Source organism: Acanthaster planci, linkage group LG14 (assembly GCF_054643075.1).
Source record: "Acanthaster planci isolate LZ-2023a linkage group LG14, COTS_SCS, whole genome shotgun sequence".
In the NCBI taxonomy this organism is placed as follows: Eukaryota; Metazoa; Echinodermata; class Asteroidea; order Valvatida; family Acanthasteridae; genus Acanthaster; species Acanthaster planci.
This window is the reverse complement of record NC_141790.1, coordinates 9,979,538-9,996,671: the sequence shown is the minus strand read 5'-3', so window position 1 is coordinate 9,996,671 and position 17,134 is coordinate 9,979,538. Positions and strand designations below refer to the sequence as shown.

Sequence of the window (17,134 nt, the reverse complement as noted above, 5' to 3'; positions counted from 1 at the left end):
TGAAGTTTCAAAAACCTGGTTGAAACTGTTGGTGAACAGGGGTAGTTCTGTTTTGATTGATGCCAGTTCCGTGCTTCAATGCTTCAATGAACAGCGTAAGTTTGAATTTTGAAAAATTCAAGTCTGTTCCGCACAGGTGTGTGAGGGATATAACTGAGATCTGTCACATTGAATAAAAGGAGTTTTACCTGCACATATAAAATTTGGGGAAAAAATAAATGACCCCTAAACCACAATTAACACTAACATAATCTCAATCCTGGTTGTACCGTTATACCAAGCAGACAGGGGTAAACATCGCATACATTTCTTGATGACGTTTAATCTTCAATTCCTGACATACCCAACGTGTTTCTGATGATGGGTTCACAAACTTTTCAAACTTCACTAATAGTATTGATCATTTTTCTGCAACAGCATGAAACCAATCTCCACTACAAGAGTCTTCATAAACATACCTATGCCTCAGAGATGGGAATCTATGTAAGTGTTTCACTCTAAATCGTGTCTAATGTGAGACAGGAACATACCCAGGTTGGTTTTGAATCATTTTTCGGAGTGGGAGACTTTGAGACACATGGTGGCGCAGTTGTGTGCGTGCTCAGAACAACTACTCATGCCTTTCACTGCATGGGCATGCCCACATTAACCAAAAAAGGACCGTTGCTTCTGTAGCCGCCAAGCGTCTCAAAGTCTCCCTTTGACATTCAGCATCGTACTTACTGCCGACTTCATTTTTGACCAAATGTCGACATTACAGTGGTGGTTGTGGCATTTTCTCCTAGAAGGAGGAGCGGCAGGAGTGTCGAGCAGATAATCACCACTCCCCTTTTAAAACCACGTGCAGTTAATTTGATGGCAGAGAAAAAGAAATGTGATTACGTTCAACAGAAAATCAACGTTTGAAGCAACTGCCATTTTTTCGCGCTTTTCGTCGATTACAACTTTTAGATTAGATGCAGCAGAAGTTCGACGTTTGAAGCTGGCCATATAAGCACTCGTGCATCATCGCTCGTGCTGGATGCGATTGCCTTACAAAAAATACATAAAATCGTTCCACAAAGACTGGTTCCATAAAATGTCTCACTTTCTGGTGTCGTAAAATGCCTTTTTTTCACAATTTTATGTTAAATGATTTATTGTTAGAGGATTGTTTCATCAGTGACTTGAGCTAGCATTCTGCCTTTGATGCACCGCGTACCAGGAGAGAGTTCACTTTGTTAAATGGTTGATCGATTGAAGGCGTGTTGGAATTCACCTTTCTTCGAAATCGTCACGCAAAGACGAGAATCCTAGCTCGGGAATCGGACTCAGCTTCATCAGAGAATCGAATCCCCCAAACAAGTTGAATTGGAGTACGATTCTGATCTGAAATCAATTCTATTGGATTCCAGCGTGGATTCACCTACGCCCGCCGTCAACACACGGGCATCGATCCACAGAGAACAAACATGAACACTTTTGTAGCTCAAAAGAAAACCTTCAAAGGACTTTCAGGGAAACGTCAGAACTTTTGATAACGCAATCCGCTGGGTTGACCTCGTTATATTGAACTGGGTAGCTCTTGTTCTTAGTCAGCAGAAAGAGAAAAAAGTATCACTGCTGAAGGCGGAAAATTACACTGCCACTTTAGTTGCCACCAACGCTTAAGTAAATGTAAATGTTTATGCAAATGAGTGGAAGGTTCCACGTGACCCCGGAAAACAGAGTTGGACTACTTCGACTTGAACTCGCAGTGATAAAACGGTATTTGGCTTAGAGCTCGCTCGTTTGAATATCACGGCTGACTCGATCCCCGTGGTGAGCAACTGTTTTAGCTAAAACACTAACTTGACATACATATAGTTAATTATTAAGCCTTTATGACCGTGTCTGACGCTTGTTTATCAGCTACAAACCACAAACACCGCGTTCAAACAAAAAGGTTGAAGAAGGGGACCACTTTTTATTTAAGAGTGGTGCTGGTAGATAAGGTCACCAGTCACCAGAGGTGACCATAGAGCTATGAGTTGACAGGCGCTACGCTGGGAAGGATCTAGTTTGCCTAATCAATAACATTGTGCATCGGGGCTCCGTGGCCTCACAGACAAGTCATCATGGAGGCCCTAGATAGCAAGCCTACTTCAGCGGGTGGCAGTAAGCGCTATAATGCTAAAGAGTCTGGGATCACCCCGCCTCCGAAAGCATCATGCCAAAATGAAAGACAACCACACCCACTGCTTAGGGCCGGAATCTTCTCCAAAGCATTCTTCATGTAAGTTGGAGTTAAATTCACTGTTTGTAGTGGGATCAACTTCAAAGCTTACTATGGACAAGTTTGCGGTGACACCATGTGGATATATTTCTCTTTTATGAGTGTGTGTGGTTCCACCTCGGTTCCTCTCAAAACCACACACACTCACAAAAGAGAAATATATCCACATGGTGTCACCGCAAAGTTGTCCATAGTTAGTACTTCCACCATGCATAGCCTCAAGTCTCATCCAAATTCAAAGCTTGTTGGCTTACTCGTAATGTTGCAATTTAGTTTATTCATCTAGCAGGGAAGTTTTGCTAGTGAGTTGCAAAAGTATTTCACTGTGGACGAAGGAAGATGAAAAATGAACCACAAGACCCTTTATTTCATGGCTTTGGAGAGAAATTGAGGACGACAACAAACGATCAGAATAACCAAATGTACTGTATGTTAAGAAACGGACTAGTCTGCCAAAGCAGAGGGATATGAACTAACTTTCTACATCTGAGGTTGCTGTTTTCTTTTTCTTGCGTGAAGTTTTTTCCCACATCTTTACGGAAATATATTGAAACTTGCACACCCTTCACAAATTGTCATTTTATTAAGAAAAATCTTGGAAAAAACCACTAATATGGGCCTATTATGCAGCTCCTACAACCTTAGCTGGTCACAGTATAATATTCTGTTTGAATAGAGTCACGTTTACAGACATTGAACATTCACAGAACTGATTTCGTTGTTCGTGTGTGTGTTGTCGAACACAAAACTAAAAGGTTTTTGCCTGCAATGCACGCCGGTAAACAAGTCTGCAGTCCAGTGGCGGCTCACCCGACCCGACTACCCATATAATAATATTAGCACCACAGTTAGAGCGTGGCTATTTATTAGCTGCACAGGCCCCACTTATAAGTAGCGGTGGGTAGTCGGGTCGGGTGGCTGCTAGACTTCTTTAGAAGCTTGTGTTTTGGTCGGTGAACTTCATTTACAATCCTTCGTCGTGACTCTAGTGAGGGATAATAGTGACATAAGGCGACATAACGACTTGACAAATAATTTTTGGCATCGTTATTAAATATGTACAGGGCAATAGATGACAATTCATGTCAAAGATGCAATGGTGCAGCCTTTTTTCCAAGATAGATATTTTAAGAAGTAACAGAACAAAAAAATATAACAAATTCTAAAATCTGTGCACGTTATTTTCATATCCAAGGGTTCCGGAAGCGTGCCACCAAGGTCAACTTTCAGGTTTCATACGTCAGGGCAAAGCATTAACTTGCATTCCCTGCAGGTATTGGTGTGTTTATTGTATGGATTCAACTCCGTATCCAGTCCTTCAATAAACTGGCAGGGGTAACTCTGACAATGAGTTAGTTGTTGCGCAGTACCTAGCTTATTTTAATGTCACTAAGCTATTTATTATGTATTATAATGTGGATCCGACTCCCAATCGCTAACGACCTGGCCTTTGCGATAAAGTACACCAACAGTGAAGTGACTCATGGTAATCACACGGAGAAAGAGAACCAGCCAGATGGCAATGGCTCAAGAAAAGAACAGAAAAAGGATTTGATTTAAGGGATGAGAAAATCCCTCCAAGTTGAAAACATTGAAGTCTCCTAGCTAACACTCCCCCCCCTTCGGCGTATAGGCTTAATTTCCACCAAAAGACAAATCATTTAAATCACATAATACACAAAGATACATATTCTTTGAAATCACTGTCAGTGTATCTTTTTGGCAAGAAACCCTTGCTTTTTCAATGTTTACAATTGGTATTAAAACATAATGTTCACCAAGAGGAAACAAAGTTCAATCTGTCTGAACACTAACTGGGGGCAAATAAACCTGACAGGTAATACGTTAAGGGCCCATTAAAAACTTTCAATGCTTTAAATTACATTTACAAACAAATTTAATTCACCAAAAAAATTGGCTTCGGCCACCTACCCCCATTTTCGGTTTAATTACTAATGTTTTTAAAATTCGGTTTCATACATACATACAAGTCTCTTTTACATCCTTGTTTTTCTTTGGACGACTTGCATCCCTGCTCACAGTTGTGTTTTCCTACAATTGACTGCTAAAAGTGGTTGCTGGCCGTCAGAACAACAGCAATTGAACACTTCAGAGAGTGTTAAATTAATTGACCACAACGGGGAATAGGCTCCAACCTTATAAATTGTACTGTAAACTGCCGCTTTACGGGTGACATGTTTTCAAGCAGTTCGCCTCGCACTGTCCCCGTAGTAGGTGTGGAGCCACATATTCTCCACTCGCAGTATCACTGCGATCCACATGGTCTGAAGTATTATTACTGGTTTATTAAATAATAAACTTTCGCAGCCAAACAGCTGCATTATGGTCCATTTTACTAAGATAATATTAGATTACAAATAAATTGAAATACATTTAAAAGTTACTGCCATACCAAACAATTACTTAAGAATAGATAAAACATTACACTGGTTGCAGAACAAATATACTATGAACCTAAAAGACAAATAACCACACAAACTAGGACAGGATAAGAATCTATAAGATATATCAGACACGATATAGAACATACACGAAAATTCATCATGAGCATGTCTGCAGAACAAAAGCTACGGCAGCCCTTAGAAACCACTAAAAAGATTTTGACAGGTTTGAGGACTGTCGGAAAACACTTGATTTGTAACGGTTTGTGCGAAAGCGTATAACGGAGAACATGTTTGTATTTCTCAAATTAAGAGGAAGCGAATGCCTAAAGAACCTGTACTTAAGTAGACTCTTACCAGCGGCGTATGTACACGACCAACAACGTAATACTGTCAGTCTGATTTCTAACAGATTCACTGATATGAAAAGAAGGTACAGTAATAAGTACTTTTCGAAAGCGAGATTATCTGTTACCTTTACACGGAGGTGTTGGTTACCTTGAAGTTCCCTAATTTGCGAATGACTATCCAATTATTGAATTAGGAACATGTTTTGTACACGACACATGGTATGATCTGCTAGATTCGATTCGAACACTTTGGTTCTTTGAGCAACCGTACAGGGGGAGTATTCGAAACCCCGCTCTCGTGTTAGTCGAACACGAGAACGGGGTTTCGAAAGGAAAGAATCAACGAGCGAACATTGTTTGCGAGCAAGATTGTCACTCCCCAGTTTCTGGGGAGTGGATGGAGAACATCAAGAAAAAAGATGGCGGATATGGTACATACCAAACTTAATGTTGGTTTTGTGACGTAACATAGAAAAGACTCACTATAATGAAAATAAAACCCAGTGCAAATACTCATGGCTATTGGAGAGAATTTACCCTGACCATTTGATATGAATATCTGGAGACTTTATCATTGTGAAATGGTGAATGCCATGCCATCTTTTCATTTGGTTTCAAAATGGCGACTACTATCTTGACCTTTAGCGCAGCTGCACTCTTTTTGCCATTCGGCCTTCGTAATCAACGACCCACGAACACTGTTCGTGAGTATGGGACTCAATGAGAATGGGGTTTCTAATACGCCCGGGGTGTTTGTCCAGACACCTTCGTTGTTGTGGGTCGTCGATCAATCGGTAACTGGATATAAGTATTGTAGCGTGTCCTACTGATTGGGCTCTGATGCTAATATATACACACACAAGTCAAGAAATCTCTGTTTTATTTCTTTTTGTCAACAACACTGTGTTCTATCCCAAGCTCTAGACATGACGCGTCTCGGCGGGGACTGCGCAGGCGCGAGGCGGGAAAACCGTGGGCCGTTCGCATACCAGCGGGGGCAGCCAGCCAACTCCATACGGGTCCAAGCTGGCGCCCCCACCGGCCGGACCCGCCGGCGCTACAGTATGGATTTCATGGATCTGCTCCGTTCCCCAAGGTTCCAGAGCGGAAAAGTGGAAAATGAAAAAATGAAGGTCCAAATCACCTTCTTGAACTTTTTTCTTTTGCCCCCCCCCCCAAGTCCGGTTTCTGGTCATGGATGGACTTGGTCCAAAAGTGGTGTGGTGACGCAATTTCCTCCCCTCTTTTTTTTTTTTTTTTTTTTTTTTTGTTGGAAGTGATGTACAGGCACATATACTTTAGAGCGCATGGCCTTGTTACTATGAGAAGTGTGAATTAACAACTTTGAATCAATAAAAAGACCATAAAATATGACGAGAGGCAATGGTTTCAGTCCTCTCATTCAAACAAGAGGCTTCCATTGTTGACAATGTCAAAACTAAATAAATAAACTTTGCACCTTTTTTGGACCCATAAATGAGGAGCTGTGTCACTGAAAAAAGTTCTTTCCTCACCTTTCACCCAGTGGCGTATCGGGGGACGATCCCCCCCCCAACGAATTTCCACCACGTTTTCCCCCTTTTGCAGTATAGTCGGTTTGTCTATTTATCAAACATCATGTTGAATAAGTCCGATGCTGCAATTGCCTTTGAATTCCCCCCTCCCCTGCTACAACAAAAGCTGCATACGCCTATGCCAGCTACTAGTGACGAATGGACGTGTCCTGGTCGTACTGGTTTTACCCAGAATGTGCCAAGATGTTTCCTCCAGTTCTAAAGCTGCAAACGCATGTACTTATAGTTGTCTTCTGTTCGGGTGACCACAGGTCTGTGGGCTTTAGGCAGTGCCAGTGGCGCTTTCAAGGAATCATTGGCTTCATTATAATACCAGAAAGGAATGGGCAGTAGGAACAGAAACTATCCCAAGTTGATATTTTCTTTCAAGCCGCTGAACTCATAAAACGACAAAACTTAACTCAACCAAACTTTGCATGTCTTTCTGTTTAAACTTGCACTATCCAACGAGACGGAACAATCTAATGATCTCGTTCTGGTATTGTAAACGGTAAGGGGACCTTAAGAAATATCCCCGATATCTAATGTCTCCAGTGTTCATTCGCAGATATGGCCTCCCTAGTATTGCATTCAGTCGCAATATCCTAGCTTTTTTTTCAGCTGGATGCTGGACTTCTTCCGTCGAGGGTATGGGAGGCCTCTCGTGGAGGAAGACTTGTACGATGTTTTGCCAGAAGACTCCGCGGGTGTGTTAGTGAATAAACTTGAAAGGTAAAACAAGTCTATGAAATTCCCATTTGGAACCCTCGGTATAACCTACTTAATCTCGTGTGCACAGGAAAAATCACGATTGCAAAGTCTTTTAACAGAGTACTGAAAATTGCACTTAGATAAGAAACTAACAGCGGAAACGACTTAATGGGACTTTTTCTAGAGAAAAAAATTAACAAAGCCAGAAAACAAGAGAGAAAATGATCAAAATCGCACCCCCTGTACATTTTTCAATGGCCCTTAATTGCCACCAAGGCCATTTACGCGCATTTGTGAATAATTATGAATTTCATTAGTTCAAATTCCATTACGAAGCGCCTTTGAACTTACCTTTCATGCCCTTCCAAATAATGAGGTGGTATTTACCAAACAAATTAATTATGCGGTTCACTGAAAAAAAAGTTGTGGTTGTGTCAAACACCGTTGTGCCTGTATTATACTGTATTATAACTGTCGCCGATTTGTTTTGCCAGTGAGTGGAATAAAGAGTTGGAGAAAAGTAATGTCACGGGGAGGCCACCGTCCCTCCGATGGGCGTTGCTGAGAGTGTTTGGTGTAAAATTCATGATCTATGGTTTGCCCGCTTTCGTTGAGGTAATTTTTGCCAAATCTTAAATGGTAATTATTTCCTCTGCAGTAGCCCTACTTTTATTGGATCGAACCTTGAGACTAAGAAGCCAAAACGATGTTTTAAGTTGCCAAACGAAAGAAACTGCTGTTATTATTTCAGTCATAAATACTGTTCGTAGGAGGTCTTCTTGAAGATGGCTCAGCCGTTGATGTTGGCACGATTGGTTCTGTACTTCTCCACGGACCTCGTTTCAACCACTGAGGCCTACCTGCAAGCAGCCGGTCTCTCCTTGTCCTCGCTAGGTCTCGTCGTCGCCCACCACTGGTGTTCCTTCGGCTTCGGCCTGACGGGGATGAAACTCAGAACTGCTTGCTCGGCCCTTGTCTTCAGAAAGGTAGTGATCATTTTCTTCTCTTGCCTTAGCTCTAGGTGGCATCCTCAAGAGTCTACTTGAGTTGAACTTAGACACTGACCCTGCACTTTTTATGCGCTGTGACAATTATGTAGCCGAGCCATTTTTTCCATAATTGTAGGCCTTGAAGCTCAGCAACCTTGCTCTAGGTGAGACCACTGTCGGTCAACTGGTGAACATCCTCTCCAATGACGTCAACAGATTCGATCTGGTAAGTATGAGAAATATTTCGTTTGGTGTCGACTCCCGCAGCCCTGTCTGTCGGATGGCCAACCCCGGCAGCTCAGTGATCAAATGGGTAAAATAACCTCCTTGTCCCGTGGGAGCACAAGAACGATTGCTTTTCGAAGGCCCAATTAAACCTTCAAACGACACTTGTTCCAAAGCATTCGCTTATTAGGTCCGTTGACTAATTTTAGTACCAACTTGATACCTTCAACTGTTTTTACTGAGTTAGAAATCTCAACGTAAGACAATGTGTTTCTGTTCTTGAATGTACGCGCAGCAGCTTTCCCTTTGGCACTGTTTGGCATTCCTAGACTTCTTGTCTTATTCGCGTTGGGTTTTAATGCCATCCGAGGCATTCTTTGAATCTATTCCGTGTCTGCTTTTGCAGGCCTTTGTATTTATACATCACCTGTGGATAGCACCATGCCAGCTGATTGTGGTGTTTGCCTTATGCTGGCGAGAGATCGGAGTTTCTTGCGTAGCGGGGCTCTCCATCATGTTCCTGATGGCGCCCATTCAAGTTTACATGGGGAAGCTGTTTTCGAGGTTGAGGTAAGACCTTTGTTTGCTTGTGATGGTGCGCATCCATTCTTCCTGCTTTAGCTATTGAGATGTCACCTCTTCGCATCTTTCTCTCCATAACTATGTCAGATCCAAGACAGCCTTGTTGTCAGATGCCAGACTCCGCATTATGAATGAAGTGATCTCGGGGATGCGTGTCATCAAGATCTACGCCTGGGAACAATCTTTTGGAAAGACAGTCGCTGAAAGCCGAGGGTAGGTTGATAGTCACAGCATACCAATCTGATAACTTGTACCAGTTTTCAACATTCAGTGGCGGTCGTTGTACCACGGATAAATAGTTCCAAACTGGGAGATGATGTTTAGACCCTACGGGAGCCATTCGAAAAGGTTTTTGTCCAAACGGTGGGATAACAATGGAACATTCCAGGCTGGAAAAGAACATTTCTGAAGACAGCCATTCATTACTAATTGAACTGTTGAGAACCCACAGAGCGATTTTTCTTCGAGCCATCATCGAAAGAGATATCTTTCAGTTTTGCCATTTCGAGTCTTACATGGTTCATGCCAGCCTTTCTGGTGTAGACATTAATTAATTGTTCTCCCCTTCTGCAGTAAGGAGATACGCAAGATACTGCAAAGCTCGTATTTACGAGCGCTAATTTTTGCTCTGCTGTTCGAGGGTACCCTACTGACAACATTCGTCACCTTCGTGGTCTACGCCTCACTCGGCAACCCCGTCACGCCCTCCAAGGTGTTCCCGGTGATCTCGCTGTTCTACAGCGCTCGAATCTGCCTGTCCTTATTCTTTCCATTCGCTGTGATGAACGGGGCGGAGGGACTTGTCTCCATTCGTAGGATTCAGGTAAGGACAAAGAATGCAAATCTGGGAAAAAGGTGGATGGCCGTAACTCACGCTCGTGGAGTTAAAGAGTAATTTAATGTAATGATTGTGGTTCGTCGACGGGTTTGGTCATACAAGTGCTTCTGAAGGGTGTGTAACAGAATGGGGTTCGGTGCGTTATCTCTGCAGGGGAACTCCTTGAATGATGGTATGAGTTCTCCAGTTTTATGCTCTTATTTTTCTAAGAAACAGCAAGCAGATGAAGAAGTAAAAGAAAACCTGGAAAAGCAAAGTAGAGGCAATAGTTAGTTCCCGTTGTATGTTTATACAAAAGAAAGTGCTAGGTGACATTTTGAATTAATGTAAGCAGTCTTAGTGCGGTACTGCAGCGCCAACTTCGCTCTTAACGTTGACAAGTGAAAGACCAAAGCGCTGGTAAAGTACGTGTAGCCAATCTGGGGCGGGGGAAGTCTTGAGAACTGGTCACGACAACTTTCCCCAAAATGTCCATGGACAGCTTACGAGATTCTTCTCGGGCCAATCAGTACCAGATAAAGTAGAACGATAATGAATTATTCATGCTGGCTTCACTGTAGAATGAGCTCCTTACATGCACACAATCCACACTACTCTTAGTTCACGTAAGCACAGGAGTTCTCCTCGGCCTATTGGTTGTTATTTGCCATTGAGTGAATACAAAATTATTCAGGACTCAACTTAGTCTAGAGGATCTGGCAGGTTTTGTTTTCAGTTTTGCAAAACTATTTCCACCTTCAATAACCAGAAGTTTCTTCTCATGGAAGAACTCAAGAAACACGCACAAGAGGTCAATGTGGATCTTAATGCCAATGTTGGATTAGTAAAGACCGTGATTCTGTTGGATGAGATAACTACGAACGGTATTGATGCTTCGAGGGAAATTAGTAATGAGAGCGACTCCGAAGATGGGAAGGGCACCTCGCAGTACGTTGAAAAAGAAGCACGAACAAAAATCACGACCTGTCTGATCGAATGCCACGGAAATGAGGAGGTTGGTGGGTACGTTGGGCCCGCTTGTATGCAGGAAGGCGGCGATCTAGGCAATACGGGAGCTGCAGCTGACATGAAGGACGGAATCGGGATTGTTGTCAGGAATATGTGTGGATCCTGGTACAAGGTATCTATCTGCACTGTAGGCCTGTTAACCCATTCCACCCATCAAGCCTTCACGAATAAAAAACGAATGGTCATTCCTTTCCATAATTCTTTGCATCCAATTATTCTAGAGAAAAGTAACTGGTTTATAAGGCAACACAAATGCACAAACCTAGACCTTCGAATCTGGTTTTCCCAATTGTTAAGATGCATTCTTGATCTGTTTCCTTCCTACTGTTTAGACAGCGTTCCTATGGTAGCGTCTTACTTTTCACTTTCACTATCTCACACATCAACTATCAAGGCGGAAAATACGTGTACTGAGTTGAAAGTGCCTTTTTTACAGTATTGTGTAGATCCTTAACCTCGTTTTCATTTTTAAAACAAGGATTTAAGCAACACTGTGCTTCAGGACATCAGTTTTCGGGTTGAGCCGGGAGAGCTTCTCGCGGTGATCGGTCCCGTCGGGTGTGGAAAGGTGAGCCATCACTGATTCTAGATCGCAAAAGCGTGGTGTTAATAAACACCCTTTAGGAAGAGACAGGACAAACATAGGATCAAAGGACCCATTATTTTCTCGCTTTTGATACAGAACTAAAACGTACTTGAAGGAATAACTCTAACCGGGCAGAATGGAGAATCAGTTGACCTATTAAATTGTAGGTGTAGGACCAGTACTAGTGGACCACAACTACTCTTGGTATCTGTATAGGCCTACACAAGGTCAAGGACAATATCTACACAGTTTTATCACACTATCCTTCATATCTAAATAGCTCTATTATGGAGCACCCTCGAAATCGAGACAGTGTGCAATACAAACATACCACCCCTTGATATCTCTACGGCATCGATACAGAATGCACCTTTTTGGATACTACTACAAATACAAGTTGGTATCCACAGTAAATACACATTACTAGGGATCAGGAAAGGGGCTCCTTCAATATCTTTATACCGTCTGCATGGTTTATTCTCCCGTGCCAGTCTTCCCTGTTGATGGCCCTGCTGGGGGAGCTTCCTACTGTATCAGGAGTCAACGCCCTAACCGGCCGGGTTGGCTACACGGCTCAGCAACCCTGGATCCTGTCCGGCTCACTCAGGGATAACATCCTCTTTGGGAGTGAGTACGATTCGGCGAAGTACCAGCGAGTCATCAAGCAATGTGCGCTTACCAAGGTAGGTTCTAGGAGGCTGGAGCCATTTCTCAAATCCCAGTATCTTTTCATTCTTGGGCTTCATCTCTGTTCCAGAATCATTTGTTTGAATGGAACCTAAAACTTAAGCTAACATGGAAACCACATTGAAGGATTTATCTTTTTTAAGCACCGGAAGAAGCTGCAGTGAGTTGATTGTTGTCAACCAAAGAAAGACCTCCGGGGAGCTACTCTGTTTTTCCTTAGAATGACTTATTAAGTAAAAGAAATTAAAACTCGTCACTGTATTTCTGAAATGTCCTTCTTTTACTAGGTTTAAGGTTGTTTTGTGGCCTAAAAAAACTTTACAAAGCTTCATCTTAAAGGATTGCTTCAAAGCTTGCCCAAATGCAGCCTCAAGACATTGAAATAATCAACCTTGTTTCAAATTAGTTAAAGGTTATGGTAGTACAACGCAAGGATATCTCTATTTATCAGTCAGCTTCTGGTTCGGACAAAAAACCCAGTGGATATTCAATTAATGTTCACACAGTAATAGCATATGCTTTGTCCGTCGTCAGAAGCCATCCTTTGCGTCGTGCTACTGCAGACTTTTTACTTAATTTGCGAACTTCACCACGAGAAGCTTTAAAGGTCATCCAACCTTGTATCCTCAGGACATTGAGCTGCTACCACACGACGATCAGACACTGGTCGGCGAGCGGGGAGTGACCCTCAGCGGGGGTCAGAGGGCAAGGGCTAGCCTGGCCAGGGCCTTGTACAGTGATGCTGATGTTTTTCTGCTAGATGATCCGCTGAGCGCAGTGGATCCGGCAGTCGGGAAGCACCTCTTTGACAGGTCAGCCATTTTTATTTCCTGTCATAGTATTACTCTTTTCATTTTACATTCTCCATGACTTTCTTGTACTTCTCCAAGATGAGTAATGGACATCGTCTTCGTCAGCATTAAACCTCTTTATCTAATTCAAGGAAACAAATTTGAAAAGTTGCTCGGTTCTCGGTTACAATGAGGCATCAGATCAAACTCAAAAGGTTCAGAATAATTCACATCCTTTGTTGTATTTCAGACACGGGATCTTTGCTCTGTGGATGAAGATTGGACAAACAAATCCTTTGTTGGTGTGCGCCAAAAGTCACAGAATCCTTCATCCCCACAAAAAGGATACATGCATATGCATTTTCACTGAGTAGACAGACGCATTGGAACATTCTCTTTGGTACAGCCAAATAATTGCTCTACCTGATAATTCTGATCCCCTGCGCAAGTAAACCTGTGTTAACTACAAAGTTGCACCTGATGATCTATCTGTTCACACCTACAGTTTCAGAGTGTGCATTTCAGTACACTCGGGTGAAAGGATTAATGTTATTTTCTTTAATTTAAAAGGTGCATCCTTCATCAAATGAGGGACAAAGCTCGGATCCTGGTAACTCATCAGCTGCAGTTCCTGAACAAGGCTGATAAGATTCTCATCCTAAAACAGGTAGTTCTGAAATAAAAGCTGTTGAGAAAAGAACATTTTGGGTTTCTTGCTCACGTTTTAGACTGACAAACATTCAGACTATCTGGCAGTTTGGCCATTTGTCCCCAGGTCGGATATAATTACGGTGACAGTCTGTGATGGACTTCACTTCAAGAATGGTTTGGTTATGTAGAGGCATTTTAGCTCTACTTTCCAAACCCAAAAGTTAAGGGCCCATAAAAGCTACTCATACATAATGATCGACAGTGATTCCTTGGTGTGCTGGACTAAATGTGACAGGGTAGATCAGCCGGCTACGGGACATACCATCAGCTACGGAAGGAAGGCGTGGACTTCGCGGCACTCCTGAAGAAGAAATCCGACGACGATGACCAAGCTGGAGAAAAGAAGCCGCAGTTCCTCGGGCCGAAGACACACCAAAGGAAAATATCAACGAGCTCCAGTGCTTCGTTTCATGCAGGCCAAGATGAGGTTGGTGTCTTTATTTTTCATGCTAGCAATTTGCTGACCCTGCTTTGAAAAAGTCGCATTGTTGCGTCATACTTGTAAACTTCCATATGTTTGCTGAGCTAATATAAACAAGGGTGATGATCAGGGAAGAGACTTTGATAATTTTGGTCTTGTGTTTGCCACTCTTTCTTGTTAGGCATTTTTGCATTTTTTGTCTTTATTTTTCCGTCCTTTCACACGTCCTCTTGCTCTCCCTGTTTGGTGTGTCGCCCTTGCTGTAGGCGGAGAAACCCGTGGACATCGCCCCAGAGGAGATGGCGGTGGGTACCGTCCAGTGGATGGTGTACCTCCGCTACTTCCGGGCAGCGGCGGGATTCCTCTTTCTGCTCACCTGGGTGATCGCAGTGGTCGGTGCCCAGGTAAAACTGCCAGTAATGGGACACGGTAAAGGTGGAAGCCTGTGACACTGGAGAAAGCAGAATGCTTATAAGCATTATGATTCACATTCATAAAAGCATGTTTAAAAATTAGTTTCCAACTCACTCAGTCTGAGCTTTGTATATTAGAAAAACCATAAGAAGAACAGAAGCATCTCTGGCCGTGTCCAAAACGGGCTTCCAGAGCTACGGCTAGGTCTATTGTCCACGCATTTCCACGCATTTTCAATGGAGTAAAGACCTAGACCTAGCTCTGGACAAGAGATTTGGACGCAACCTCAGAGAGCTGTTGTCCCACAGCCGATTACGGAGTGTTTTAACGTTTAAGTTAATTTTAATTTTAACGTTTAAGTTAAGTTTAAGGCAGTGGCATATCTGCCACGTCACAAATATTTTCAATGTTACAAAAGTGGACTTTTAGTGCAGACATTCCACCCGGAAGAAGTATTTTATGGCCAACCAATCCCAACCCAGCGTACGATGTTTGACGTTTCCTCTCCTCCATTTTTTTACTTCAAAGTGACGCATCTTTCCAAAACATGCCTGGAGTGAGTAATGATGACGTTTTACAATTCCACACGTTCATTTGACTGTTAGGGGGCTGCAAGCCGCTCAGACCACACGCCCGATGATTGGCAAATCAACAAGTTCCCCAGACAATAATATTTTGCTTTGTCTTTCATTTCAGGCTGCGCTGACTTTCACAGACCACTGGCTGGCTACGTGGGCCTACGAGGAAGAGAAGCATTTAGCGGCAATGAATCAGGTTGGCTGATAGTCAGCATACAACTTACAGTTAAAAAAAAGTCGTAGCTACTATAAGACACTTCTTGGTGTGAACGTTCCCCGTCTAAAGTTTAAATTTGATTCCAAATCCATTTTCTACTGCACACAGGAGTTTCAGAATGCTACAAAAAACAACCACCAGTCGCATTACATCAGAGTTTACGCCATGCTGTGTGGAGGATCGTCGCTTGCTTTGTTAATCCGTAGCTTTCTGTTCTTTCATCTGTTTGTGACGGCCTCCGGGGCTCTTCACAACCAAATGTTCGCAGCCATCATCAGAGCGCCCATGCAGTTCTTTGATACGAATCCTGTTGGTGAGACTCAAATGAGACTGCACACTAATGCGTCTGTAGTGTTAATTTAGTGCAGTGTTTAACCCTTGTCGTTATAGATCGATAAGAATTCATGAATTTGTGTGACCCACGTGTAACAGAAAAGTAAGGAGTAGCACTGATAAAATGTATGCTGTTCTACTTCAGGTCGGATTTTGAATCGCTTCTCCAAGGATATTGGTTTTATGGATGATTTGTTGCCCGGAACGTTTACGGACTTTCTGCAGGTAATGTTCCGACGGGCTCAGCTTTTTGATGTTTCACTGTTTGGTGGCATTGCTAATTGCTTTCGTTAATTCCAAATACACAAAGTGGCTTCGAACTAAATTTAACCCTTCATATTAAACTCAAAAATGGTCTTCCAGGTTGAAATTTTTCTTTATTTTCATTTTTCTCCATTTCTCCGTCCAGATTACCTTGAACACCATTGCCATTATTATCTTGATTTCCATCTTCAATCCTTTCTGCCTCGCCTTCACCCTCCCGATTGCCGTCGTATTTTATTTCGTAAGGAGATACTACTTAGCCTCCTCTCGAGACGTCAAGAGATTAGAAGGAATAGGTACCTCAACAGGGATTCCAGTAATCTAAATCTATATTATGATTGATGCAACCTCTTAAAGTGGATTGAAAGAGGCCTTAAGTCACTGCAACCCTGAATTTTTAATGATAGTGTGCTATGCTCTTCTCACCTAATGAGGATTTATTTTCATTTCTGTCATGCTGTCTTAAGAAGGATTGTCGAATTTCGTGGGTGAGACAAATAGCTTTTTTAGGAATCGTTAATTTATAGTTTTAGAATTATTTCAGTATACATGTGTAGAAGTACACTCTATCTATGATTTCATTTCACAAACTGACTTGTAAATGCGTTGTCTCATTAGTACGGCCGTTGCACAATAGTGCGCCACCAAGAGTTTGCAACCCGTTAGCCAATCACAGTGCACAAAATTTGTCGACCCAATGCACGTTTGGAAAGGGTCGACAAATTTCGCGCGTTATGATTGGTCAACGTGTTGCAAACTCTTGGTGGCGCGCTATTGTGAATCGCCCGTATTGTATCTAGTGAAACATTATGGTATTGTCACCATATGCCATTGCGCAAGTTTAGGACCTAGTTTGGATCCGTTTTAATGTGATATGATTCGCTTTCTTAAACTAAACATCCAATATTGTTTCGTATTACAAATTTTCTTTCATCGTATGTTCCTGTTTGAAGCTCGCAGCCCCGTGTTTTCTCATCTGTCGGCCACTCTGACCGGTCTGATCACGGTCCGGGCGTTCAGGGCCCAGCGGCGCTTCACCGCGGTTTTTGACGGCTACCTTGACGGCCACACCCGGGCCTGGTTCCTCTTTCTAGCTACGTCCCGCTGGTTCGCAGTGCAGCTAGATATCCTCAATACCTTGTTCATCTGCGGAGTTTGTTTCACCAGCATCATGGCCGCTGGCCGTAAGTTGCACAAAATGAAGTAGGCATGTTCAAATG

At 42.8% G+C, this 17,134-nt stretch overlaps 1 protein-coding gene across 1 annotated transcript; it reads left to right on the top strand.

The window, feature by feature from the left end:
* The first annotated feature begins 1,642 nt into the window (after positions 1-1,642).
* On the top strand, positions 1,643-17,121 carry LOC147796833 (ATP-binding cassette sub-family C member 4-like). Its single transcript, XM_087145809.1, has 21 exons — positions 1,643-2,254; positions 7,181-7,291; positions 7,765-7,885; positions 8,041-8,256; positions 8,396-8,485; positions 8,891-9,054; positions 9,154-9,279; positions 9,640-9,889; positions 10,653-11,024; positions 11,391-11,480; positions 11,990-12,181; positions 12,816-12,997; positions 13,547-13,643; positions 13,923-14,114; positions 14,375-14,512; positions 15,219-15,296; positions 15,426-15,630; positions 15,796-15,875; positions 16,060-16,210; positions 16,382-16,402; positions 16,868-17,121. Exons 1-21 carry the CDS (start codon positions 2,097-2,099, stop codon positions 17,119-17,121), a joined length of 3,288 nt encoding a protein of 1,095 aa, XP_087001935.1. The 5' UTR covers positions 1,643-2,096.
* Positions 17,122-17,134: the final 13 nt, after the last annotated feature.

Excerpts from the sequence above, each read along its gene's own strand:
- LOC147796833 (XM_087145809.1), top strand. The coding sequence starts at position 2,097 with ATGGAGGCCCTAGATAGCAAGCCTACTTCAGCGGGTGGCAGTAAGCGC. Across the intron at positions 14,513-15,218 it reads TCGCAGTGGTCGGTGCCCAG|GCTGCGCTGACTTTCACAGA; the intron begins GTAAAACTGCCA and ends CTTTCATTTCAG. Across the intron at positions 15,876-16,059 it reads CGTTTACGGACTTTCTGCAG|ATTACCTTGAACACCATTGC; the intron begins GTAATGTTCCGA and ends TTCTCCGTCCAG.